This window comes from Poecilia formosa, unplaced genomic scaffold (assembly GCF_000485575.1).
Source record: "Poecilia formosa unplaced genomic scaffold, Poecilia_formosa-5.1.2 Scaffold30, whole genome shotgun sequence".
In the NCBI taxonomy this organism is placed as follows: Eukaryota; Metazoa; Chordata; class Actinopteri; order Cyprinodontiformes; family Poeciliidae; genus Poecilia; species Poecilia formosa.
In genome coordinates, this window is record NW_006799969.1 from 3319225 (window position 1) to 3339855 (window position 20631).

Below are 20631 nucleotides of genomic sequence, written 5' to 3' on the forward strand. Positions count from 1 at the left end.
TTCAGGACTATCTATAATCTATCTTCAAATAGGCACAAAATACTCAGTTACCTAAAGAATATTGAGGTTAACCATCTGGGGATTCTAGGGTGTTTGATCAAATTTGATTATCAAAGAAACTGAGCTGGTTCTCCAGACATTAAACCTTTGCATTTTTGGTTGGAATTTTGTCCCATTTTAGTATGTGTGTTTTTTTTATCTAATTTCCTGTACTGTTTTCTTGTTACCATATCTTTATTTTGATGGAACTGTGTCATCTCTCTCCTTCTCCCAACCCATCCTAAGATGTTTAAAATCCCCCTTGTGGTTCATTTATGTCTGTTTAATTTTTGGTTTTTAGCCTAAGCTTACCAACTGCTCCTCATGCAACCTATTTTACTTCTCTTTGTAACCAGTTTTTGGTGGGAATTTTAATATTAGTAGTATTTTGTTGCGTCTCCCATGTCATGTTTTTCCAAGGTCATTTGAATCCATCTTATTTTCTGGTGCTTCCTAAATCCCCAATATATTCATTATGAAAAATGTTTTACAAATTAAAATTCTGAAAACTACTTTAAATTACTGAACGACTCAGTGATTCAGAAATATAAGCCAGGAGGTGAGTGCAAATAAGGAAAAACTCACTGTTACAGCAGCACAGAAATATTTATTATCACCAATATAAATGTGCAACGTACAAAAGCTTGTAGTCAATGTTTGGCAGTGTTACAGTACATAGTTCTACAATGACTTTCTCACAGCTACAGAATGATCTGATTAAATGTGGAAATCATCTAATATTCCCACACAAAAAATGTAATGTATGCATTTTCCACAAACATGGACAAAGGAACTAAAAGTCATTTCCACACTATTTGATATTCTATTTTCAGAAATTGGTACCAATTCATCAATCAATAAACCCATCAGTCCATTTATTTACCCACCATCCATTGATCTTTGCACCTGTAAATCAGCATCAATCCACTTCTCTCTATTCAATATTCATCCACCCATTTTTCCATTCATTCATTTCTCTATCCATCATTCACCCAGCCTGGTTTTTAAAGTTTCATAATCACAATCCATCTGTTGTAGAAAATGATGTCATACATTCAAGTTGAAATTCTACGTTAATTTCCAGAAAAAAAAAAAGTTGTACCAGAAATCAGTGCCAACTCCGCTCACACAACCTTAAAATATCATTCTGGAAAAAATATGCAGTGAAGACATTTGTGTGCAAAATGGCATATTTTCTTTTTTATCCATCTTGTTTTGTGCCAAAATTCTTCATCTTCTAGATATTAAAAAAAAAAAAATGATTCAGACATTCTTGTAAAATGAGGAGAAAACTGACCTCTGTGAGTGTACTCTGATGCACAGCATCAATCAGTATTTATACTTGGCAGAATACCAACCAGGTGATCCTTTAATGGCAAACGGGTGACATATGAGCCTTACTCAATGTAAAGGAAGGACGTCCCAGTTATGATCTACATTTAAGATCACTCTGATAAAACACAGAACTCAAATAGGTGCCTTCAGAGTAAATACTTAAGTTCAGTTACACACAGCACAAGTATCAGGAAACACAGATTAATATTATCTAAAAAGTCGTGAAAATATGTTACTAAAAAACCCATTGGAACGTTAATAGATAGGAGTCAGAAAATTAGAGACTGTCAACTGTAAGTGATGCATTTTCTGAAAGTGCATTTCAAACGTGTATAAAAGTTGGTTTAGAAATTGCATTTTAAATACTAATGTGATTCTTTTTGTTGCACGTCAGTACAGTAAAAAAAAAAGGAGCAGCAGTTCTTGATACTAAAGAATCAAAGATGGGTGTCCATCATGGTCACAGAGTCTCCATATACTCACTAGTCACAGCAGCATGTTGCATTGTAGTTACTTTGGCATGTTTACACATACCGACATGTCCCTTAAGACTTTGTTTCTTCTCTTTGTGGTTTGCTGAGGAGACATCATTTCACCTTAGAACTTCCTCTCCTTCAGGATTCCTTCTTGAACATCAGTGGCCATCATCTGGAAGAGACATGGGCAGACGATAAGCACTACTACAGCTTAGAAAACATTAATTAGTTACCATCACCATGCAGATTATACACAACTAGAACCTAGATCCAAATAGTGATTGAATCATATCTGAACCTTTAGAGTCACAAAGATATTTACAAAGCCAGCCTTCTACCAACTGAAGAATATTTCCAGGATTAAAGGACTACGGTCCCAGCAGGACAAAGAGAAACTCATTTATCAATAGCCTTCAATAGTGTCTTCATAGGTCTGCCTATGAAAAAAAGAAAAAGAAAAAAAAGAAGACCGCTGTTGTTGACCCAGAATGCTGCTGCTTGGGTTCTCACTAAAACCAGGAAGATAGTGCACATCATCCCAGTTCTAACATCCTTACTCTGGCTCCTTGTAGCTCAGATAATAAACTTTAAAAAATACATTTGTTAGTTTATAAATCACTGAACAGATTAAGACCGAAATACAAGACCTGTTGCTGTACCAACCTTCCAGACCACTCAGGTCTTCTGGTTCAAGTTTATCAGTAACCAAAACCAAACATGGAGAAGCAGCACTCAGTTTTTATGGTAGAACAAACTTCCCAAAAACTGCAATGCTACTGGAATACAGTTTCTTTAAATCAAGGTTAAAAACTCTCCTTTTTAAAGTTGTTGACTAGTAAGTGGAACACTGATCAACATATTTGATATGCATTGATGACGACATTTGACAAAATGATACGTTTGCTTGTTTTCAGAACTGGTGACTGTTTTTATCATGTAAAGCACTTTGAACTCCCTTGTTGATGAAATGTGATATACAAATAAACTTGGCACAAACTGATTATGTTTGCATCAACAAGAATATAATCGGTGTAAGGGCTACAGTTTGCCATAGTTTTCATACTTTTGAGGTTTCAGGGAGTTTTTGTTCATATGACCCTACCTTGTTGTCACATCCATTTAGATTTTTGTGAAGTTGTGAGGTAAAGTCATGACTCCTGCTGCATGCTGTGGCTCCGTAGTCTCGCACTGGTGTCTTGGACTCTGTAGGCTGTAATCATAGCTCCAGTATCAAAGATCTGGGGGGCCCTTAGGGTCACCTTTATCCTTCACACCATATCACCTCTAAGCTCTTTGTACAGACTTTAATAAGGAAACTGTAGCATACCTAAGATCAAACTTAATTTCCAGAATAATTTAGTTTCCAGGTATTTTTAGAAAGCCATTGACAAAAGAATCTGGTCTTAAGTTCAACAAGTATGTAGGAGTCCTGGTGTTTTAAGTCAAAGCTGCGTTTTTATTAAAATTTAAGCAAAAAAAAAAAAAAAAAAAAAATCAAGGAATTCTGATCGTTTTAAAATGCAAGCTGCAGATGACAGTGAATTAATGTTAAACTTTTTTTTTTTTTTTAAAGAAAAAATTCAAACAGCTGGATCCCAATACATTTTGTTTCAGGACAAATTTCTGCATTACTCCTTTTTTTGGTGTCTTTAGAATAACATGACACTGTATAGTATATTACCCCTGTAAAGTTTGTTTTGGTAATTCAGCTCAAAGTAAAACCAACTATACAGATTCCCTACTCAAAATATATTTTAAGGGTTTATTCCCATTATGGCATATAGCAAAACTAAAAACTCAAAATTGAAACATTTAACTGAAATGTTATGACTTGCACAATCATTGGGATGACAGCTGTTCAATTCATTTTGCTGGAAATAAAATGAGCCGTCACAAACATATCATAAATTATCAGGTATTTTGCAATTTAATTTCTAAATCACAAAATATCTGAAAGCAGTCAGCTGCACCGATACTGAAAGCTTGGAAAGCCATTTCTGAAGCAAAACATAACCACGCAACTGACAACAATCTGTTGTAAATTGTAAGCAGCAAGAAGGAGGCTTGTGTTTTTTGTTGAAGGCTTAGACATACCGACACAAAAGTTTATCCCCCACAGCAAAGAAACCCCAGAAATCACCCAGCAGGATGTTGCAATGAGGAAAAACTGGAGCCAAGCAGCCAGAAGAAACTGCAAAGACCAAACCAGACTGGGACCTGATCTGGTGAAAGATCCCCGTTTCAGACCTTAAGCACCTCACACAGATACTTACACTCACTCGCTGCACCTCAGCCTGTTGATTGGCCTTCTGCCGCCGGAGGTCAGATTTGATGAATCCTGTGAGAAATAGAGGCATTATACTGGTAGACTAAATGTTTAAAGTTGATGCAATTAAAAAGAAAGGATATTCCTACATTCTAAAAGGTAAAATGTGCCAAATAAATGTCTTGTGTGCTGCAACTTTGCATTAGAGGGCAAAAACCCAGAACAAATTGCATATAGTGTGAAAAGAATTTTGTAACCTGACAACTGATTTTCAGTCAATGTTCAGCAAAGCACGGATCCAACACCAAAAAGCTGGTGGGCTTCACAGGAAATAGTGAAAACAACTTTATCCAAGTTATTTCACAAAAAAACTATGTATGAAAATATGAAGTACAAACATATTGTGGTGGGGAAATTATTGTAAAATTAACACCTGGTTGTCATATTAAATTAAGTGCTTGAGAAAGAACCTGTATGGGTTACACACACACACACACAAGGTTGGGAGTCGTTTTCCTGCAGCTACATGGGAACCAGACCGTTTCTCACATGTTTTAGATCTTTATCCTTGGTATAAAACCTATGTGTTGACTCAATGCTTCATTATTGATTGTCTTACAAGCTCTCTGTATTGTGCACACCATACAAAATAAACCTGATTGAGTGATTTTATCTCTTTTTTTTTCCGCAAGAAAATTTAAGGCAAAAACTGTCCACGAGCAACTTTCACAAATTTGTTTTAAATGTGTCCACCAGGGGGCAGCAAACATTCAAAGATGATAACAGCTCTTACACAAGGAAGTGAAAAACAAAAACAAAGCAAAAAAAAAAAAAACGGACTTGCAGAAGTCTTCATGCCCTTTGACATTTTGTCACATTACAGCTGCAGACCTTAATGTGTTTTGTTGGGCTTTTACACAACAGAGCCACACAAAGCACTGCATAACTGAAAAGTAGAAAGAATATGAGTTTTTAAAATGTTTCAATTAAGAGTCAAAGTGTGAAGAATGACAAAGTACTGAATGATATGCTTTTGGAATTTGATTTTCCTATTTGGTTGGAATCCATGCGCTTTTTCATTTTCATCTGTCCCCACAGGAGAAAACGATCCATCATCTTTGCCAAGTTTGTGTTTATCTTTATTTTAAAATCTAAAAATAGTACTGAAATTGTGGTTCTTTAAAAATAATCAGTTTCATATAGTAGATATTTATCTGAAATTATAAGTTGTAATTAAAAAAAAAAACTAAAAAAACATTGTGACATTTGCAGCTTTAAATTAGTTTTTGTAAAGATTTCAGACCCTGGTCTATAGCAATAAAATCCCAATAAATAAATTGTAGTTTGTGGCTGCAAAGTGACATGTTGATGCTCGTGTCTCACCTGTTATTACTGTTCCTATTAGCAAAAAAATACACAGAAACACATTTCCAGTTAAAGTTCCCCATTTATCGATAATCTTTCCTTGTACAATGGTGAAAACGATTCCAAAAATCTGCAACAAGAGTCACATAAAAAGTGTTTATGGCCCAAAAGTAAATACATGCCATGTGTTTAGAGTGAAAGTGTGCAGTTAATCAGTGCCACCAATAACCGACCTGAGCTGAACAGTTGAGCAGACCCGACGAGGTTCCCTCAGATTCTGGGAAGGTGAGCTCCACTGCGAACTCAAAGCCAAGAGGGAGATATCCGGTCATGAAGAAACTGTGGAAATCAAAACAGAACCAAATGCCAGGTAATCTTTTGGGATTTCTACTCAAGTACAATTTCACTGATGTACTGCTGCTCTTGCCCACATACTAATTGCCTTAATTAGTACTACTCAAATGTCCTTGAACACGTCACAGTATATCAACATCTGAGTTTGTCTACTTACCCTAGAACTCCAGCGGTGATGAAAACCACCCAGAGGTGCCCCAGGTTCAGGGTGAAGGTGTAAACCAGCATCCCAACCAGAGAGAAGATATACACCACCAGGGTGGTTTGTCTGCAGGGACCAGAGGAAGAAATTTTAAAAGAATTATTGATAATAAGTATACCAAACATCCACACCAACTGTAAGAACTCAAAGCTAACCAGGATGTGCAGATAACATTTATGAATCTGAAATACTTGAGTGGCTTTTATTTCAGTCCTTTCCAGGCTACTGCTGTTATGCACCTTTGTGTTTTTGAACACTTTTTTTTCTTCCACTTCCATTAAATATCTTTGATTCAGCACAACAAACTGCCAGCTTCTTTAGCAGTGAGCTGGTGCAGGGTGTCGGTGATGATTGTTTATGTGTAATAATTATTTGGCATATTTTGTCATAATTTTCTGAGCTCATGTTGGGTTTTCACTGACTACAAACCCTCAAATTCAATGTAACAGAAATATAGCTAGAAATATGCAAGCGTATGCGATGACTAGCAGTTTCATATTTTGTATTAAATGATCTAAAATTATAGACTACATAGAGAATTAGAAGCAATGGGAAAACAATATAGGATGTCCATAAGGATGGATGATACTATGTTCAAATACTAATTTGTTTAAGAATGTTTTTTTTTTTTAATTCCTAAAATCTACATTTAAATTGGCTTAAACATTGCATAAGACAAAGATGAGCCAAAAAACGGTTCAAAAGGTATAAAGTATATCTTTAGATAAAATTAAAAAACGTTAACTTGGAATTTGGTTTTTAAATTTAGCTTGTAGTCCAAAAAAACCAAACAATATTAATACTATTAAAAACACTATTCTTAAGTGTATCCCAACCACTTTCTGTGGAAAAAAAAACATGCTTACTTTGAGAACACAGCCTCTTGCACAGTCATGCGTAAATTATGCTGCAAAACATTTTGTGGATATAGCAAAGTCCAGTGAATGTCTGACACAGTAAGACAATGTGAGGGTCCAGAGTCAACCTGAGCCAAACTGCTTTGACAGCCATGCATTTACTGTGGCATGTGAGGAATCTGAGGACTTTAACCTGCCACAGTAGATTGTGCGCCTCATTACACGAAGCACTAACATGTGAAGACACAAGGAGACACTTACTTTGAGGAAAGCATTCCTAATTCTTCCCAAAAACAACAATACTTGTTTTTTTTTATTTTTTATTTTAAATTCAGCTTCAAGTACCCCAAGAATAACTTCACTATTGAAGGTTTTCAAGGTCTTTGAAGGATTTCAGCAGAGGCTGGACTCAAAAACATTCTTTTAATTGAACTCTAAGCATTTTTTTTATGTAAAAGTGTATAAAAACAGTCCTGCTGGATTATTGTTGATCTCAATTCAACTTGAGCAATTAAATATTATTGGTTACAAGTGTTTCTCAAACTAGACAAAAAAAAAGAAGATCTTTCAGTAATTCAAATCAAAATGTAAAAACTCAGAGTGATATATCGTGTTTATTTCTGCTAAATAATGATTATGGCTAACAGTAAATGAACACCCAAAATTGAACAAATCAGAAAACTACTTTATGTAGAACTAATATATGATATAGTGACAGTATTTTATTTCACAGAACTCAAGGATACAGTTATTGCCAAACCTTTAACACCATATTTTCACCTTCCAACATAAATTTGGTTACAACACTCTGAACAACCAGCTCCTGACCTTTTGTGGTTGAACCTCATTCTGGAGAGGAGCAATGACGTTTTTTTAAGTTAGCTCCGTATTTTGATTTTGTAGCCATCAGATTAATTTGATTGTGAGAACATGTTGACCAACTGAACATGAAATTAAATAAAAGGCACTTCGCAGGAGAAAAATCCCCGCACTGGTTGTTGTTTGTGCCAAACTAATGTTTGGCTTCTCATTGATGTCTGATTGCATGGCTCACTTTTACCTTTACAAATATCAGGTTTCACAAACAGAGTTAGAGGAGGATCTTACTTGTAGGTCTTGGTCTTGTCAAGCCAAAGGCCACAGATGAGAGATCCTGCCATTCCAGCAATGACAATGGTTAAACCGATCCTCCCAGCGTTCAACTCTTCACCCTGAGGTGAAACACCAGGGTGATTAATTATTGATTCATGGAACACGGCCATTATTTTACCCAGACTCCTAACATCCAGAAACGTTATCTTTGTGATGGTCAGCTGTCCTGAAGCTTTAAAGTTTGGTGGTAAAATGAATTGCACAAAAGCTCAAAACATAGAAAATGTCAACCAGTGCTAAGAAAGGACAAAAGAAGCTTCACAGAAGAGAAAATTTCTCTAGCAATAAAATAAAGGAACTTACAGGGTAGCGATCAATTATCATTCGGTTTAAAAGTGTGGAAATGGCGTAGAAACTGCCAACGTTCAACCCTGCAAAAAAAAAAAAAAAAAAACAGACACCTTTATTATTCTGAGATAATCAGCTGTAAATAAAACAGAATTACACATTAGCAGCAAAGAAAAGAGGACATGCAATTTTAAGGTAGGCAGATGTGTGCCGATCTTCAGAATCAAGAAATGGCTAAGAAAAAAAGCTTATTGTTGAAAATTCTCTGTATAACCACCAAATATCAGCACAATTATTAAACAGGTACACAAATGGAAAAGTGGCAAATGGCCCTGAAAGAGGAGAAAAGTTCATCTTTACATGACAGTGTGGAGAGACTGCTAGGAGGGTCATAAAAACAAACATTTCCAAAGTTTTCACACATTACGCTACTGCATTAAGCTATGTTGAAAGGATTTACACATCTTTCCCAGGGTCTTCCATAAATACACATTTTAAGCAAGAGGGGCTAACCATAGCCGATCACAAGTAACATGAAGGCCTTGTTGCACAGCAGCCTCCAGATGGAGGCCATGTAAGAGTAATCAGTGGAGCGGGAAATCCTGGTTTGAGCCTGGGACTGGGTTGGTGGGATCTCTGGTCTCTCCTGAAACACTACAAAACAAATAGTCGTGCAAATAATCAATTGCTGAGGAGATTGGTTTAGGATGATTAATGTAAACGGAGCTACAACACAGAACCCTAATGCCCTTTTGGGGGAGCAGACATACCGATGACCACAAGTACAAAGATGAAGGTGGCCACACCCGCACTGATGTAAAACATGAATCTGATGTGATACGCCAACTCGTCTACATCCTTTACATTAGGAACAAGCATGGGTGGGACCAGGAACCCAATGGCAACACCCAACTGCAGAAAATAAAAAAAAAAAAGAAAATGAAAATACCATTTACAAGCAGACGTCAAATACATTACAAAACCAGTAGAATGTGCATGTATAGATCTATTTAAAATTCACATTTTTCCTCCGTTTCCTGGTTTCATTGAGCATTCAAAGCAACCAGAAGAGTTGATTCTATTTGACATTTTCATATGTGGCGGGAAAAAAATGTATTAAGATTGATTTTGTGAAAAATGTCCAGAATGTCTGCAGGAATTAAAACGCACAATAAAACCTGGAAGCACAAGATTCAAGGACAGAGGGCAAAGCAAGTGAACATTAACAAAAATGGGTCTTTTTATTGTTACTAAAGGCCTAAACCACAAAACAACCAGAATGTTTGTCCAACACAGGTGAAAGAAGACGCTGAAATAAAAAAAATAAAAAAAATTCACACTTGACAATAGATTTGAGGAGTCTTTTTCACATAGTAAAAACTTCTAAAGTTGTTCGATCAGAAATCTGTCATATGCAAAACTTTTCAAAGACCCATTTTATGTCTTGCAGATAAAAAAAACTGATAAGCTTTCAGGAAAAATACAAAAATGATTCTCTACCTCCACAGTGAGGTATGCAGCTCGCTATGTGGACATGTCCTGAATGAAATTTCAATTTCTGCTTATTTTTCCCAAATTTTTAATGCATGTTGAGGAGCAGACTCTAAGTGGAAAACAAACATCATCAGCCATTTGTGTTGTCAAAAGAAACACACAGCCTAATACTGCAAGTATTTCTCTATACAATAGAGCGCTATTGCGTAGGTACACAATTCTGCAGTGGTTTTAACCTCCTTGTCAACATTAACAAGTGGAAGTAGAATGAATTATGAACATAAATATCCAGATTTATTTTTTGCTAAATTATTAATTTCCGCATATCTAAAGTTATGTGAATGGTAGATCCATTGTATATTTATTTATTTATTTGTTTGTTTGTTTTGACTGACAAGGAGGAGGATCTAAATCCTCCTCCTTGTCAGTCAGCCTCCTGCAGTGAAGCAGCTGCTGGGGCTGATCTGATTGTTCGGTGAAGGAGTGAGGAGTGAAAAGGTTTTTGTACCACAAATTAACATCTAATTTGTGGTACAAAATCTCCAAGTCAACTCGGAGATTATTTTTTGTTATTTTTATAATTAAAAGAAACCTCGTTGAAATCAGAAAAGTCTCCGCGAGTGCTTTTTATTTTTTCTTTGAGTGAGTCGAAAACCTACTTCTGGAAGACTACTCTTGCATTTTTGTTGTTTGGACTTTATTATGATGCAAGAGTGGCCATAACAATTATTTCAAGACTAAAAATAATAAATAATAATAAGAAGAATAATAATAATAATGCAGGTTGCATACAGAAAGTGTGAACATCCTTAATCAATTTTACACCTCCCATTAGAGAATTTTATTAATCTGCAAAGATGTCTGAAATGTCCAAGTTAAATATTCCTGATTTTTCTAGATTTAACTGGTATTTCAAAAGATCGGCGTATCAGTCAGCAGAAGGGCACAAAGCACAAGACAGAGAGACAGTAAATGGAGAAAATATGGGACTACGAAAAGCTGAATGTTCCTCAAATGATTAAGACAAGAAAACAGGTCAGGCAGCCAAAAACTCAACAACAAAGCTGCAGGAATTTATGGTCACATTCTTGGCATGATAATAGAAGTCTGCTCTTTTAAAGAAAACATTCAGGCCTGGCTACATTGTAGGACATGTTGCTGTCTGAGAAATGTGCCACAGCAGAAAAAAAAAATACTGGAAATGACTGCATGAACATAGTAAACCATGACAGGAGCAGCATCATAGTTTAGGGTTGCTTTTTTTTCAAAAGTCGGTAAAGTTTTTTTGTTGGGGTTAATAAAATAAACTGGTTCAACTCAAAACGTTGAGTGTTTAAAACTAAAACAACAGTTATCCAGCATTACAGTTAATGAAAAAAGTTGAAATTTTAGATTTTTTTAAACCCAGTCATAGGTTTACTTTAAACAGTTCCCCCTTGCACTAAAGATGCCTGCATGAACACAGTGAAGGACTGAAAAAAAAGTTGAAATTTTAGATATTTTTAAACTCAGAAATGTCAATGTTTTTGCTAGAAAATTTCTGAGCTTAAATCTCAAAATTTCTGATTTTTTTTCTAGCAACTTATCAACTTGTCCTTGTTTATTTTCTTAGAAAATTTCTGATCAATCTAAACGTTTCTGAGGTATTTGGCAGAAATTTACTTCCCCCACCCCCATTCTTACCTACAGTAAACCCAATGCACAGTCAAAGGTTTACTTCAAACAGTTCCCCCTTTTGCCCATGTTACCCCCACGTTGCCCCATCAACTTACTCACCTGATTCCCAAACACTCCAATGGAGCAGGCGGTGGAAACCTCATTTGCTCCGAACCAGACTGAGGCCAGGTTGGAGGGGATCCCGAGGATAAAGACCTGAGCCAGAGCGCTGGCAGACTGTCCGAGCAGGGTCACCCAGAACAGGTCGGGTCGTGCGCTGGCCACCTTTATCCACGTCCCTGCGCAGTTGAGCGCGTTGGCCACCAGCGCAGTGCAGCGCAGTCCATACTTCTCCAGCAGCCAGGTGACCGGGAATATGAAGGGGATGTACGCGAGCATGTAGATCATGGACAGCCAGTCTACAGCGAAGCCGTCCACGTTGTAGAACTTCATGATGATGTTGCTGATGATCCCGTACTGGATCCATTGGTAAGCGTTGCTCAGGGAATAAGCGCTGAACAGGAGCACAATCACCCAGCGCCTCTTGTAGAGGTGCGTCGGGAGCGCCGAGCCGCGCTCCCCGTTTGGGATGTCAGCCTGGATCTGAACATCTTTGCCCAAATCCGGACTAATCTCCTTGGTGTCCTGGTCGCCTTTCATGTTCTCCCGTATAGAATGACACTCAATGCAAAACACCGATGAAATGAAGGAACTTTAAATGGAAACAAAACTGGTATCGCTTTCGAGACATCACGTGATTCTGCCCAAAAAAAAAAAAAATTAAATGTTCCAACAAAACCAGGAAGTTCTGTGGCCACATCAGCAAAAGGGGAATTGATCAGAAGTCAGGTTGTTTGCACGGGACCGACCTGCCGACCCAGCAGTTGAATCAATACTGAGGATTTTCTCAGAAAATCCATTTCACTCCTCCCAGCTGCTGAGATAAGGAGGACAATGAAACAGAGAGCCACGCAGTGTCATGCTTTGTTTTTGTTAAGTCTTTCATTTTGGTTTCTGCCCTTTAGTGTTAATTTTATTTACATATTCTTAAAATTAGTATATTTCCCACAGTTTTCTGTTCCCCTGACAGCTGTCGCCAGTCAGTCAATTAGATTCACCTGGTTTCCATCTCATTTCCTCTCATGTGCTTACTGGTTTCTTCAGATCTGTTAGATTTTCCACCACAGTTGGTTTGTGTTTATGAGCTTATTCAACCCTGAAACTTTTTTTTTTCCCATCATCCTGTCTGTATATTGGTTTCATAAAAAAATTTATTTAGATAAATCTCAAAACTTTTATCCACATGGTTTTAAAATGTGTAAACAGTGTGTTAAATACACAATTTAGTAATTTAAAGTGAAATATTAATTTTCATATACAGTAAAATCCCATATTAAGGATCACAATGAACCCAATCGTTTTCTAATATACTGTTTAATTATATTTAAATATCTATGGTAAAAATTTATTTTTAATAAAAGACTTCTCATTTTATTCCTTTTCAAAATAAAAATGATTTATTGCACATGTTTATAATTTTATTTGCATGCATATTTATGATTTAAAGACTTTTTAAAATTGGATTATGGCACTTTTGTCTTTCTGTACTTTGGTTGAACTTGTCCTTACACTTTCTGACATGCAAACTCACTCTTTTGCAAACACTACTAATTAGCAGTCAACCACAATTGTGTTCACTGAAGTTCCTCTACATACTGTTCCTACAAACCAGAAGTATCTTTTTGTTCTTTTTGACTCAGTTAATCTACTTGTTCAGTTTAATCCCCACTGCTGTAAACAATGAGCGCCTTGTTATTGGGCTTACTAATAGTCTGCCAAAAGGTGACTGCCGACTACGAGCTTTAGAACAGTCCTTCAACTAAAATATATTACATACATCATATGTCACCAGTGATGGCATAGCTACCTTTAAAAAATAACTTTAATCAGATTACTAAAAAGTTAATTACTGACTACTTGATTTGGAAAGGAGTTAAGTTAGATTAAAAGTAACTTTTTTAGCTACTTTCAGCAGCTGTTGACAATAATGTTTCACCAGTTGTGAAAATTATATTGAGCTTTGCCAATACTTAATTGCAAGTTATTGTATGATGGTAACATCAACTATCTGTGCTGTCACTCGACACGTAGAGGAAATAAAATTACATTACAAAAGAACATAGTAACGCACAGCAACTTTAATCTGATTACTGGATTTGAAGTAGTAACCCGTTAAGATTACTCGTTTCTGAAAATCGTGGTCTGACGTCAGTGACGCGTTACTGACATCACTGATTTCCACAGGTTGGCAGTATTCAACTTGAAGTTTGGTGAGGTAAAAATACCAGAAAAAAAGGAGGAAGAAAAAGGGACGAAACATTTAATTTCTTCAGGAAATATAAAATTGTATTTTCAGATAGCTTATATGCTTATATAACAACATATACAAAAGTAAATATTTATCTATATAAAAAAACATAACTGGCTGTAATAATATGAAAACAGTAAATAAAATACAATGTAAACACTGTCTGTGTGTGTGTGTGTGTATATATATATATATTTATATATGTGCATACATGACGCCTGCGCCAAAACAATAAAAAAGAGGTTTGGTTGTTCTACAAATAGAAAAGAAGCATAAGGACCAGAAAAAAATGTGCTATTTTGTATTCAGATTTATAACTAGTCAATACTATTTTTTTTATCATATACTTGTAATTTAATCAATATGTAATGGTTGCATACATGTAGCTATGCATCACAGTAGTTATCTTGTATCTATTTAAACGTTTCTTTTAACTTTGTAGATTTTCCTCAATCTAGTGAGATCAAAGATAATCCATGTAGGATTTCTCACATAAACATTAAAACAGTTGATTTCAATTGTTCTGTACTAAAATTGTGTTGAAAAAACATTTGTGCAGACTCTTGCCATATATAAAGTTAGACGTCAGAGCAAATTATTAAAATACTGAGTTGAAATGAAGCAATTTTTTTGCATAATGGAATTTTTTTTCCCATTTTCTTCATTTTAAATGTTATAAAATGTAAAGCTATTGTAAAACAGCCAACTAATTGCATAACAGGTAACTTTCCTCAAGAGCTGCATTCCATTTTCTTTGCTATATGTCATAAAGACCTGGCTGATGCAGAAGTGTTTTGTTTTGTTTTTTTTAAATGAAAAGGGAAATGAGGAGACCGATCTGCTGAATCCGTCCCACTGGATCTGCTCTTTGCGGAGCATCGCTCTGCGTGTCAGAGGCAGCGCCTGAACAGAAGTGCTGTTAGTTGGCTGCTTCTCCTCGAATGTAAACGACAGGAAAGTCCCTGTTTGTTCACTTGGCCTCCAGCTGCTGCAGCAGGGGGTTCGCCTCGCTCTCTGGGGTTTTGACGCTGTCTGTCCTGACGATGCATGTGGGGCGGTGCCGGTTGAGCATGAGGATGAGCTGCTGGCGCTCCAGTTTCAGCTCCTCAATCTGGGCTTTAAGGTCAGAGTTTAGCATCTCTAATCGCTCTGACTCCTGGAAGGCCAAAGAGAAGAATGTTACCTTACATTGAGCAAAACTTTAATGGCAAAAACTGTAGAATAGTGCCGTAAACAAGTCTCACCTTTTGTAGATAGTCCGTTCTCTCTTTCTTTTTGTTTCGACATCGAGCTGCAGCCACTTTGTTTTTCTCTCGCCTTCGTTTCCTCCTCTCTTCCTCTTCATCTCTCTGTGGAACAACACAGGAAAAGAGCACAAGACTGCAATTCAAATTATTTATCAAACCAGCAATTCTACAATAGTGCAGAAAGTTAATGTCATTCACAACTCCTAATTCTGTTTGCCGATTGGCGCAGTTGAAATTCGACTGACGAAACAGGGGAGAAATTTCAGATGGCGTACTGAGGGAAGATGAAAATCAAGCAAAACTGCATAGGAAGGCAATGTCCAGGGTGGCAAACCAACATTAAAAAGAAATACGCCTTATAATATAAAGTTGTGCAAATGGTCTAATTCCTTGCACACTCAATAATTTTGGATTTACAATTTTTAGCTTAAACCAATAAGACTTGAAATTAACATCTCTGGATAATAAAAAGCTTGCATAGTTTCAATATTGTGCCATTTTCTGTGCTGTTCAATTAACACAAAGCGTTTTTTGCAAACCATTTATTTTATTGGCCATGTTCTGATACATCCACCAGATGCCACTATAGAGTAAGACATAATGAACAGAGCCTGCCCTGGATGGACTGGTGGTCTGTCCAACACCTAACCCACCACTGGCCAAATGATCGCTGCAGAAAGGCATCCATCCATCCTACCATCATTTTTGTAGAAATTTATGTGACTGACCAACACAAAGTAGTGCAAAATACTTGAGATTTCACCTTCCAACAGAAGAATTCCAAAAATGCAATCATAAACATACAGGCTGATTTAGAGCACACCACATTCACACTTCAGAATGTCCCAGTCAAAGTCCATGTTGGCAAGACTTGAACATGTATATTTACAGATGCTTTCCCTTCTATCTGACTGAGCTTGAGCTGTTTTGTAAGGAAAAAAAGGAGAAAAACTTCCTTCTCTATGCGAGTAAAGCTTGTTGAGGCACATCCCAAAAGACTTGCACCTGTAATTGCAGCAAAAAGTGGATCTACAAAGTACTGACACAAAAAGGGCCTTTTTTTCACTGAGGTCTGTGGTTGTAAACTGACCAAAAAATAGAGAGTGCTGAATACTTTAACAGCACACTCTACAGAAAATAGCAGCTAAGCTCCACTTTAAGTTAATTTGTGCTGTTTTGCCCTGGAATTTTATCGAGTCAAATAGCCTTCAAGTTTAGCTGGTGAGCAAGTTAAGCTACACTTTTTGTCACTCCGTTACGTAAAATCCTAACTAAACACACCAGGATTTGTGGTTTCTATTGTAAAAACGTGGACAAGTGCCATATTTTATTTTTTTAAGTAACTGCATGAAATTTTTTATGATGCGTCTTTTTATTTCGTGGTGCTTTCAGTGGTTGAAATTAGTACAAACACGTCAGAAAATTTAAAAAGGCAAAAGTCTCTCAGATTGTCCTGCACCTCAGTTTTGATGACTACAGGCCTCTTTCCCAGAGTGTCCAGGAAAAGCAGGGGTGACAACATTGTTCCGATGTCGTGGAGATCGCCAAACCTCAGCTTGTCCGTCAGCGTGGTGGCGGAGATCCCAGCCAGCGGGCCCAGGCTGGGCAGGGAGCCCGCTGTCACAGAGGGATCTGGGATTTGTCCCGGCATTGCGTCAGGCTCGGCCTTGACCACAGCTACGGGAGGCAAAGGAGGAAGATGGGAGAAGCGATCAGATGCAAGCAAAAATTAAAAAAATAAATAAAATGCTGGTATTTTTACAGCTGCATGAGAGCAGAAAACCAAGATATTTTTTAACAATAAAAGCGGACACTAACAAGGCATTAAATTGCATTAAGTCTTACTTTAATCCGTAATACATTTGGATAAGAACTGTATCATGTTTAATACCTTTAAACACCATTAAGCATTCCATTGAATTATACTTTCTTCATAAGATTTTATTCTTCCACAAAGAACTCATGTTTACTGTTGGTGAACAGCTGCTCAACAGTTTTATGATGCATTTTATATTTCCTGTAAACAACCCCCATGCAGATATTTTATAACCACACCGTTATAAAATATCATTCATTATCCTACAAAATGATTTCAGATCTTGTTATGCTTGTCTGAAAGTCTGGTATACACCAGAGATACCTCATAAATGCAGAAGATAACAACGTCATGGATACTTACTCAGCTTTATACCGTCACAGATCGTGGTTTTGGTTTTAATACTTCCAAAACCTTAAATGAACCCTCTTGATTTTCTCATTATAAAAACCGGCATTGTTTGTTTGTTTTTTTGGGGGGGGTTTTCAGGAGGGAGTTCAAATGTGGCGTCATGTAGTCAGAAGACATGCAGCGAAAAGCCAGCAGCGGAGGTATGGATTATTTTCCTCATTTTGTGCCTTTGAAGATGCATTTCCACTGCTAAATTTTGGCATATAACAAACAATATGAATTGTTTAGGCAACAGATATTAAGTACACAAGATACAAATTTACAACAGGCTTCATTAACTCCAAATCGGATTTTTGTCCTTTTCAAACAACAAACCGTGTCCAAGTAGAAAATGTCAAATTCTTGAAAATGAAGCTAAAATGCGTTTAATTTGAACAGTCTGTCTAACAGCTTTGAGAAAATTGCATTCTAGGCTGCCTGACTCACCTCTCAGTGATGAATAACTAGTTTGTTAGAGAAGCAGGATGCTGAGGTTGCTGCTCAGTTATTATTATTTCCCTGATTTTGGGGGTTGTAGGAGGGGTGGGGGGGATTAATGTACAACCATTCACAAGATCTCAGCAAAAAGTTGCCTTATTTAATCCCAAGAGATGAAAAGAAGAATGAACAACTGGTGTAAAACCAGACTCAAACAAATTTCTCCTTATTCCAACGAGAGCTGAAGAGAAGCCAAGAAATACCAGTTAACTGTGGTTTCCTCTTTATGAGACTTAATGTAAGCAGAGAGGAATGTGGCTGCCTGAGACGAGCACAATGTGGTTAAAACGAACTAAAATGATATGCTGTGTTTAAAAAGAAGAAGGTGGCAATCTCACTGGTGTTTGAGTTGTGCACTGAAAACAGGTTTTCTTGTTAGTGGTGGCAAAAAAAAAACAAAAAAAAATGCAGCAGTGAAAAGTTAAATAGGTGTTTAAATGTTCAAGAACATGAAACCGAGCTGCTTGAGCAGAGTGAGCAAAACCAGGCAAAAACACACAGGAAATTAGCACAACCTCAGCGGATTTCCAAGATACACGTCAACGTCAAAATAATAAAAAAGAATAAAATAAAAAAATAAATGGTTGAAGTCAGTTTACACAGAGATCTAATCCCACAATGCAGGATAAACTGGCAATGTCAGGGAACCAGTGACACACCTGACTGTCTGTAAGGACAGAGATAAAGAAGGTCACCATCCACCCACTCTCTTCCGTTTAATTCAGAAGCTTAGGAGTGAAGACGGTCTATCCGTCTTAATTGGCCAGCTCAGAAATCTAAGCATGCAGTCAGGTCTTCAACAGTCCTGCTAATCTTGAAATGAATTGACTCGGATGTGTCGAAGCAGCAGACACATTAAAAAGTCGCAGAACATCGGCCCTCCAAATGCATAACTGTCAAGTGGAAAGAAAACAATGCATGATTTTCGAATGGTTTTACAAATAAAAATCTGAAAAATGTGATATGTGTTTGTTTTGAGATCTTCTGGTTCTGCTGAAACAGGTTTCCTTCCAGAATCAAGGTAATGTTCAGTCCGTGTTAGTGTTTTACATGTAGATCAAAAAAATATATATAACTAAATTACTGAATGATTTTTTTTTTTTAACAGGTCAATGCTACATTGTTTACACTGGAATGTATGTTGTACACAAACTTTTCCTGATCTGTCCCAGTGAAATGCACAGAACTTTGTGGCTGTAATGTGAAAAAGTTAAAGATGCATAATTTGTTTCTGCAAAGCACAATTTATCTGAAGGTCTGTGAAGACACATTGTGTGTCACTTGTGCATCATAGATGGAAATATACAACTTTCATTTCACCACTTCCCCTAAGAACAGACCAAAAGAGAAAGTAGAACTGTGCTGGACATTTTTGCTTAAAACCACACACTCCTCCCAAAGCATGCAAAAGGTCAAAGGTAGAAACCTTTTAATAAAAGTTACCAGTGATTTGAGGTGAAGCCACATACAGATCTTTTCAAATGGTTTACTCTGCTGGATGCGGGCAGCGTTGTTTTAGCATCCTTCATTAAGACTATTCCTTTAAACAAAAAATCAAAGGCAGTTATTCACATTTCAGGTTGCTTTAAGCTGTTCTTTATCCTGGGAAAGCCCCATCTTATTCCACGCTTTGCCTTAAAAATGTGTAGTCACCTCCTGGAAGATCACATTGCATGCATACCGCGCTGCTGAATTGGTCAACTTGAAAGCGGAAGTCCCTTTTTTCAGCTCTGGCGTTCATCTTATGTAACTTTGTCTTTCTATCAAACACCTACAAATTACCTGCTGCAGCGTTTTTTTAGTGCAGGATGGCAACAGATCAAATGTATTTTAAGCATCACTGCGTGGCATTAATGAGAACATTCTGTTCTGGATTGCTGCACGCTGGGATTCAAGTAAAAAAACAGCATGCAAAGCGAAAAAGAAAAAGAGAGACAAAGATCTGCAAGGAGTCGGGTCTACTTTGAACGCCGCAATTCGGGGAAAGCACAAAAGCCGCTGAATAACCAAGAACATCAGAGCTGCTGGCTGTCGGTGCAACCAATCCGCGGCGCGCCAACCAGCAGCGGCTCAGCGTGCGCAGGGAAACATCCAGCTCTCCTTCTTTTTTATTTAAAGGAAGTTTTCTTTTACCGACCTGACTTTGATCCCAGGTGCAACAAATGTCCTCTCTTCTGGTCGGCCGAGGGTCGGGAGTAGATTTTAAAAAGTGGAAATCGTTGCATCAGCCCGACTTTAAACGTGATCCCAATCTGGGAGGATTTGGGAATGCGGAAATTAAGCGATGCCAGGCAAACGTAAGCAGGGATGTTAAAAAAAAAAAGTAGACATAGTGCAGAGGGGGGGTTCGGAGGAGGGGGACTGGAAGAGGGGAAGTAACAACCGCTCCTCCCATGAAGAAACTGAAGCTGCACTACTGTTTTTACGGCGAAACCATTGCAGCAATAACCCATCTTCCCAGGCTACACTGCCTCGAAGTCAAGACGTTCACTCCCTGCTTTTCAAGATTTCGTTATTGTTGCTCCCTGAAACTTGAGTATTTTAAGTAGATTTTATGTTATAAAACATATTTGCTATCACTAGTTAAACCAGTTGGATTAGATCTCAAGTTTTGAACACCTTGTGGCGCTGCAGTAGACAATGTGGCTTTCTGCTCAGGGTGGCACACCACATGGGGGAGCAACAAGGCAAAACAACAAAACTAAGAATCTGTTTTTGCCCATGTAAAAGGGGCTCTATTGTTTACAAGTGTAAAATGAAGCCATTTTGGAGAACCCCCCCCCCAACCCCCCATCTTTTCCAAAATTCAGCAATTTACTTATCTTTTT

The 20631-nt window shown here is 37.2% G+C and overlaps 2 protein-coding genes across 4 annotated transcripts; both read right to left on the reverse strand.

Moving 5' to 3' along the window:
• Nucleotides 1-623: 623 nt before the first annotated feature.
• Nucleotides 624-12653, reverse strand: flvcr2a (FLVCR choline and putative heme transporter 2a). 2 transcript variants are annotated; one of them, XM_007549288.2, is made up of 11 exons: nt 11605-12653; nt 9105-9246; nt 8848-8988; nt 8350-8417; nt 8002-8105; nt 5993-6103; nt 5715-5820; nt 5500-5611; nt 4124-4188; nt 2953-3060; nt 624-2022 (listed from the first exon to the last, which is right to left on the reverse strand). In XM_007549288.2, exons 1-11 carry the CDS (start codon nt 12142-12144, stop codon nt 1972-1974), a joined length of 1548 nt encoding a protein of 515 aa, XP_007549350.1. In that variant the 5' UTR covers nt 12145-12653; the 3' UTR covers nt 624-1971. The 2 variants fall into 2 exon arrangements, with proteins under 2 accessions (XP_007549350.1, XP_007549351.1); XM_007549289.2 differs by lacking the exon at nt 2953-3060 and having other exon boundaries at nt 11605-12651.
• A 1882-nt stretch (nt 12654-14535) lies between these two features.
• jdp2a (Jun dimerization protein 2a) lies at nt 14536-20492 on the reverse strand. 2 transcript variants are annotated; one of them, XM_007549291.2, is made up of 4 exons: nt 19941-20492; nt 16559-16776; nt 15097-15201; nt 14536-15008 (listed from the first exon to the last, which is right to left on the reverse strand). In XM_007549291.2, exons 1-4 carry the CDS (start codon nt 20254-20256, stop codon nt 14823-14825), a joined length of 825 nt encoding a protein of 274 aa, XP_007549353.1. In that variant the 5' UTR covers nt 20257-20492; the 3' UTR covers nt 14536-14822. The 2 variants fall into 2 exon arrangements, with proteins under 2 accessions (XP_007549353.1, XP_016525633.1); XM_016670147.1 differs by lacking the exon at nt 19941-20492 and adding an exon at nt 18463-19928.
• Nucleotides 20493-20631: the final 139 nt, after the last annotated feature.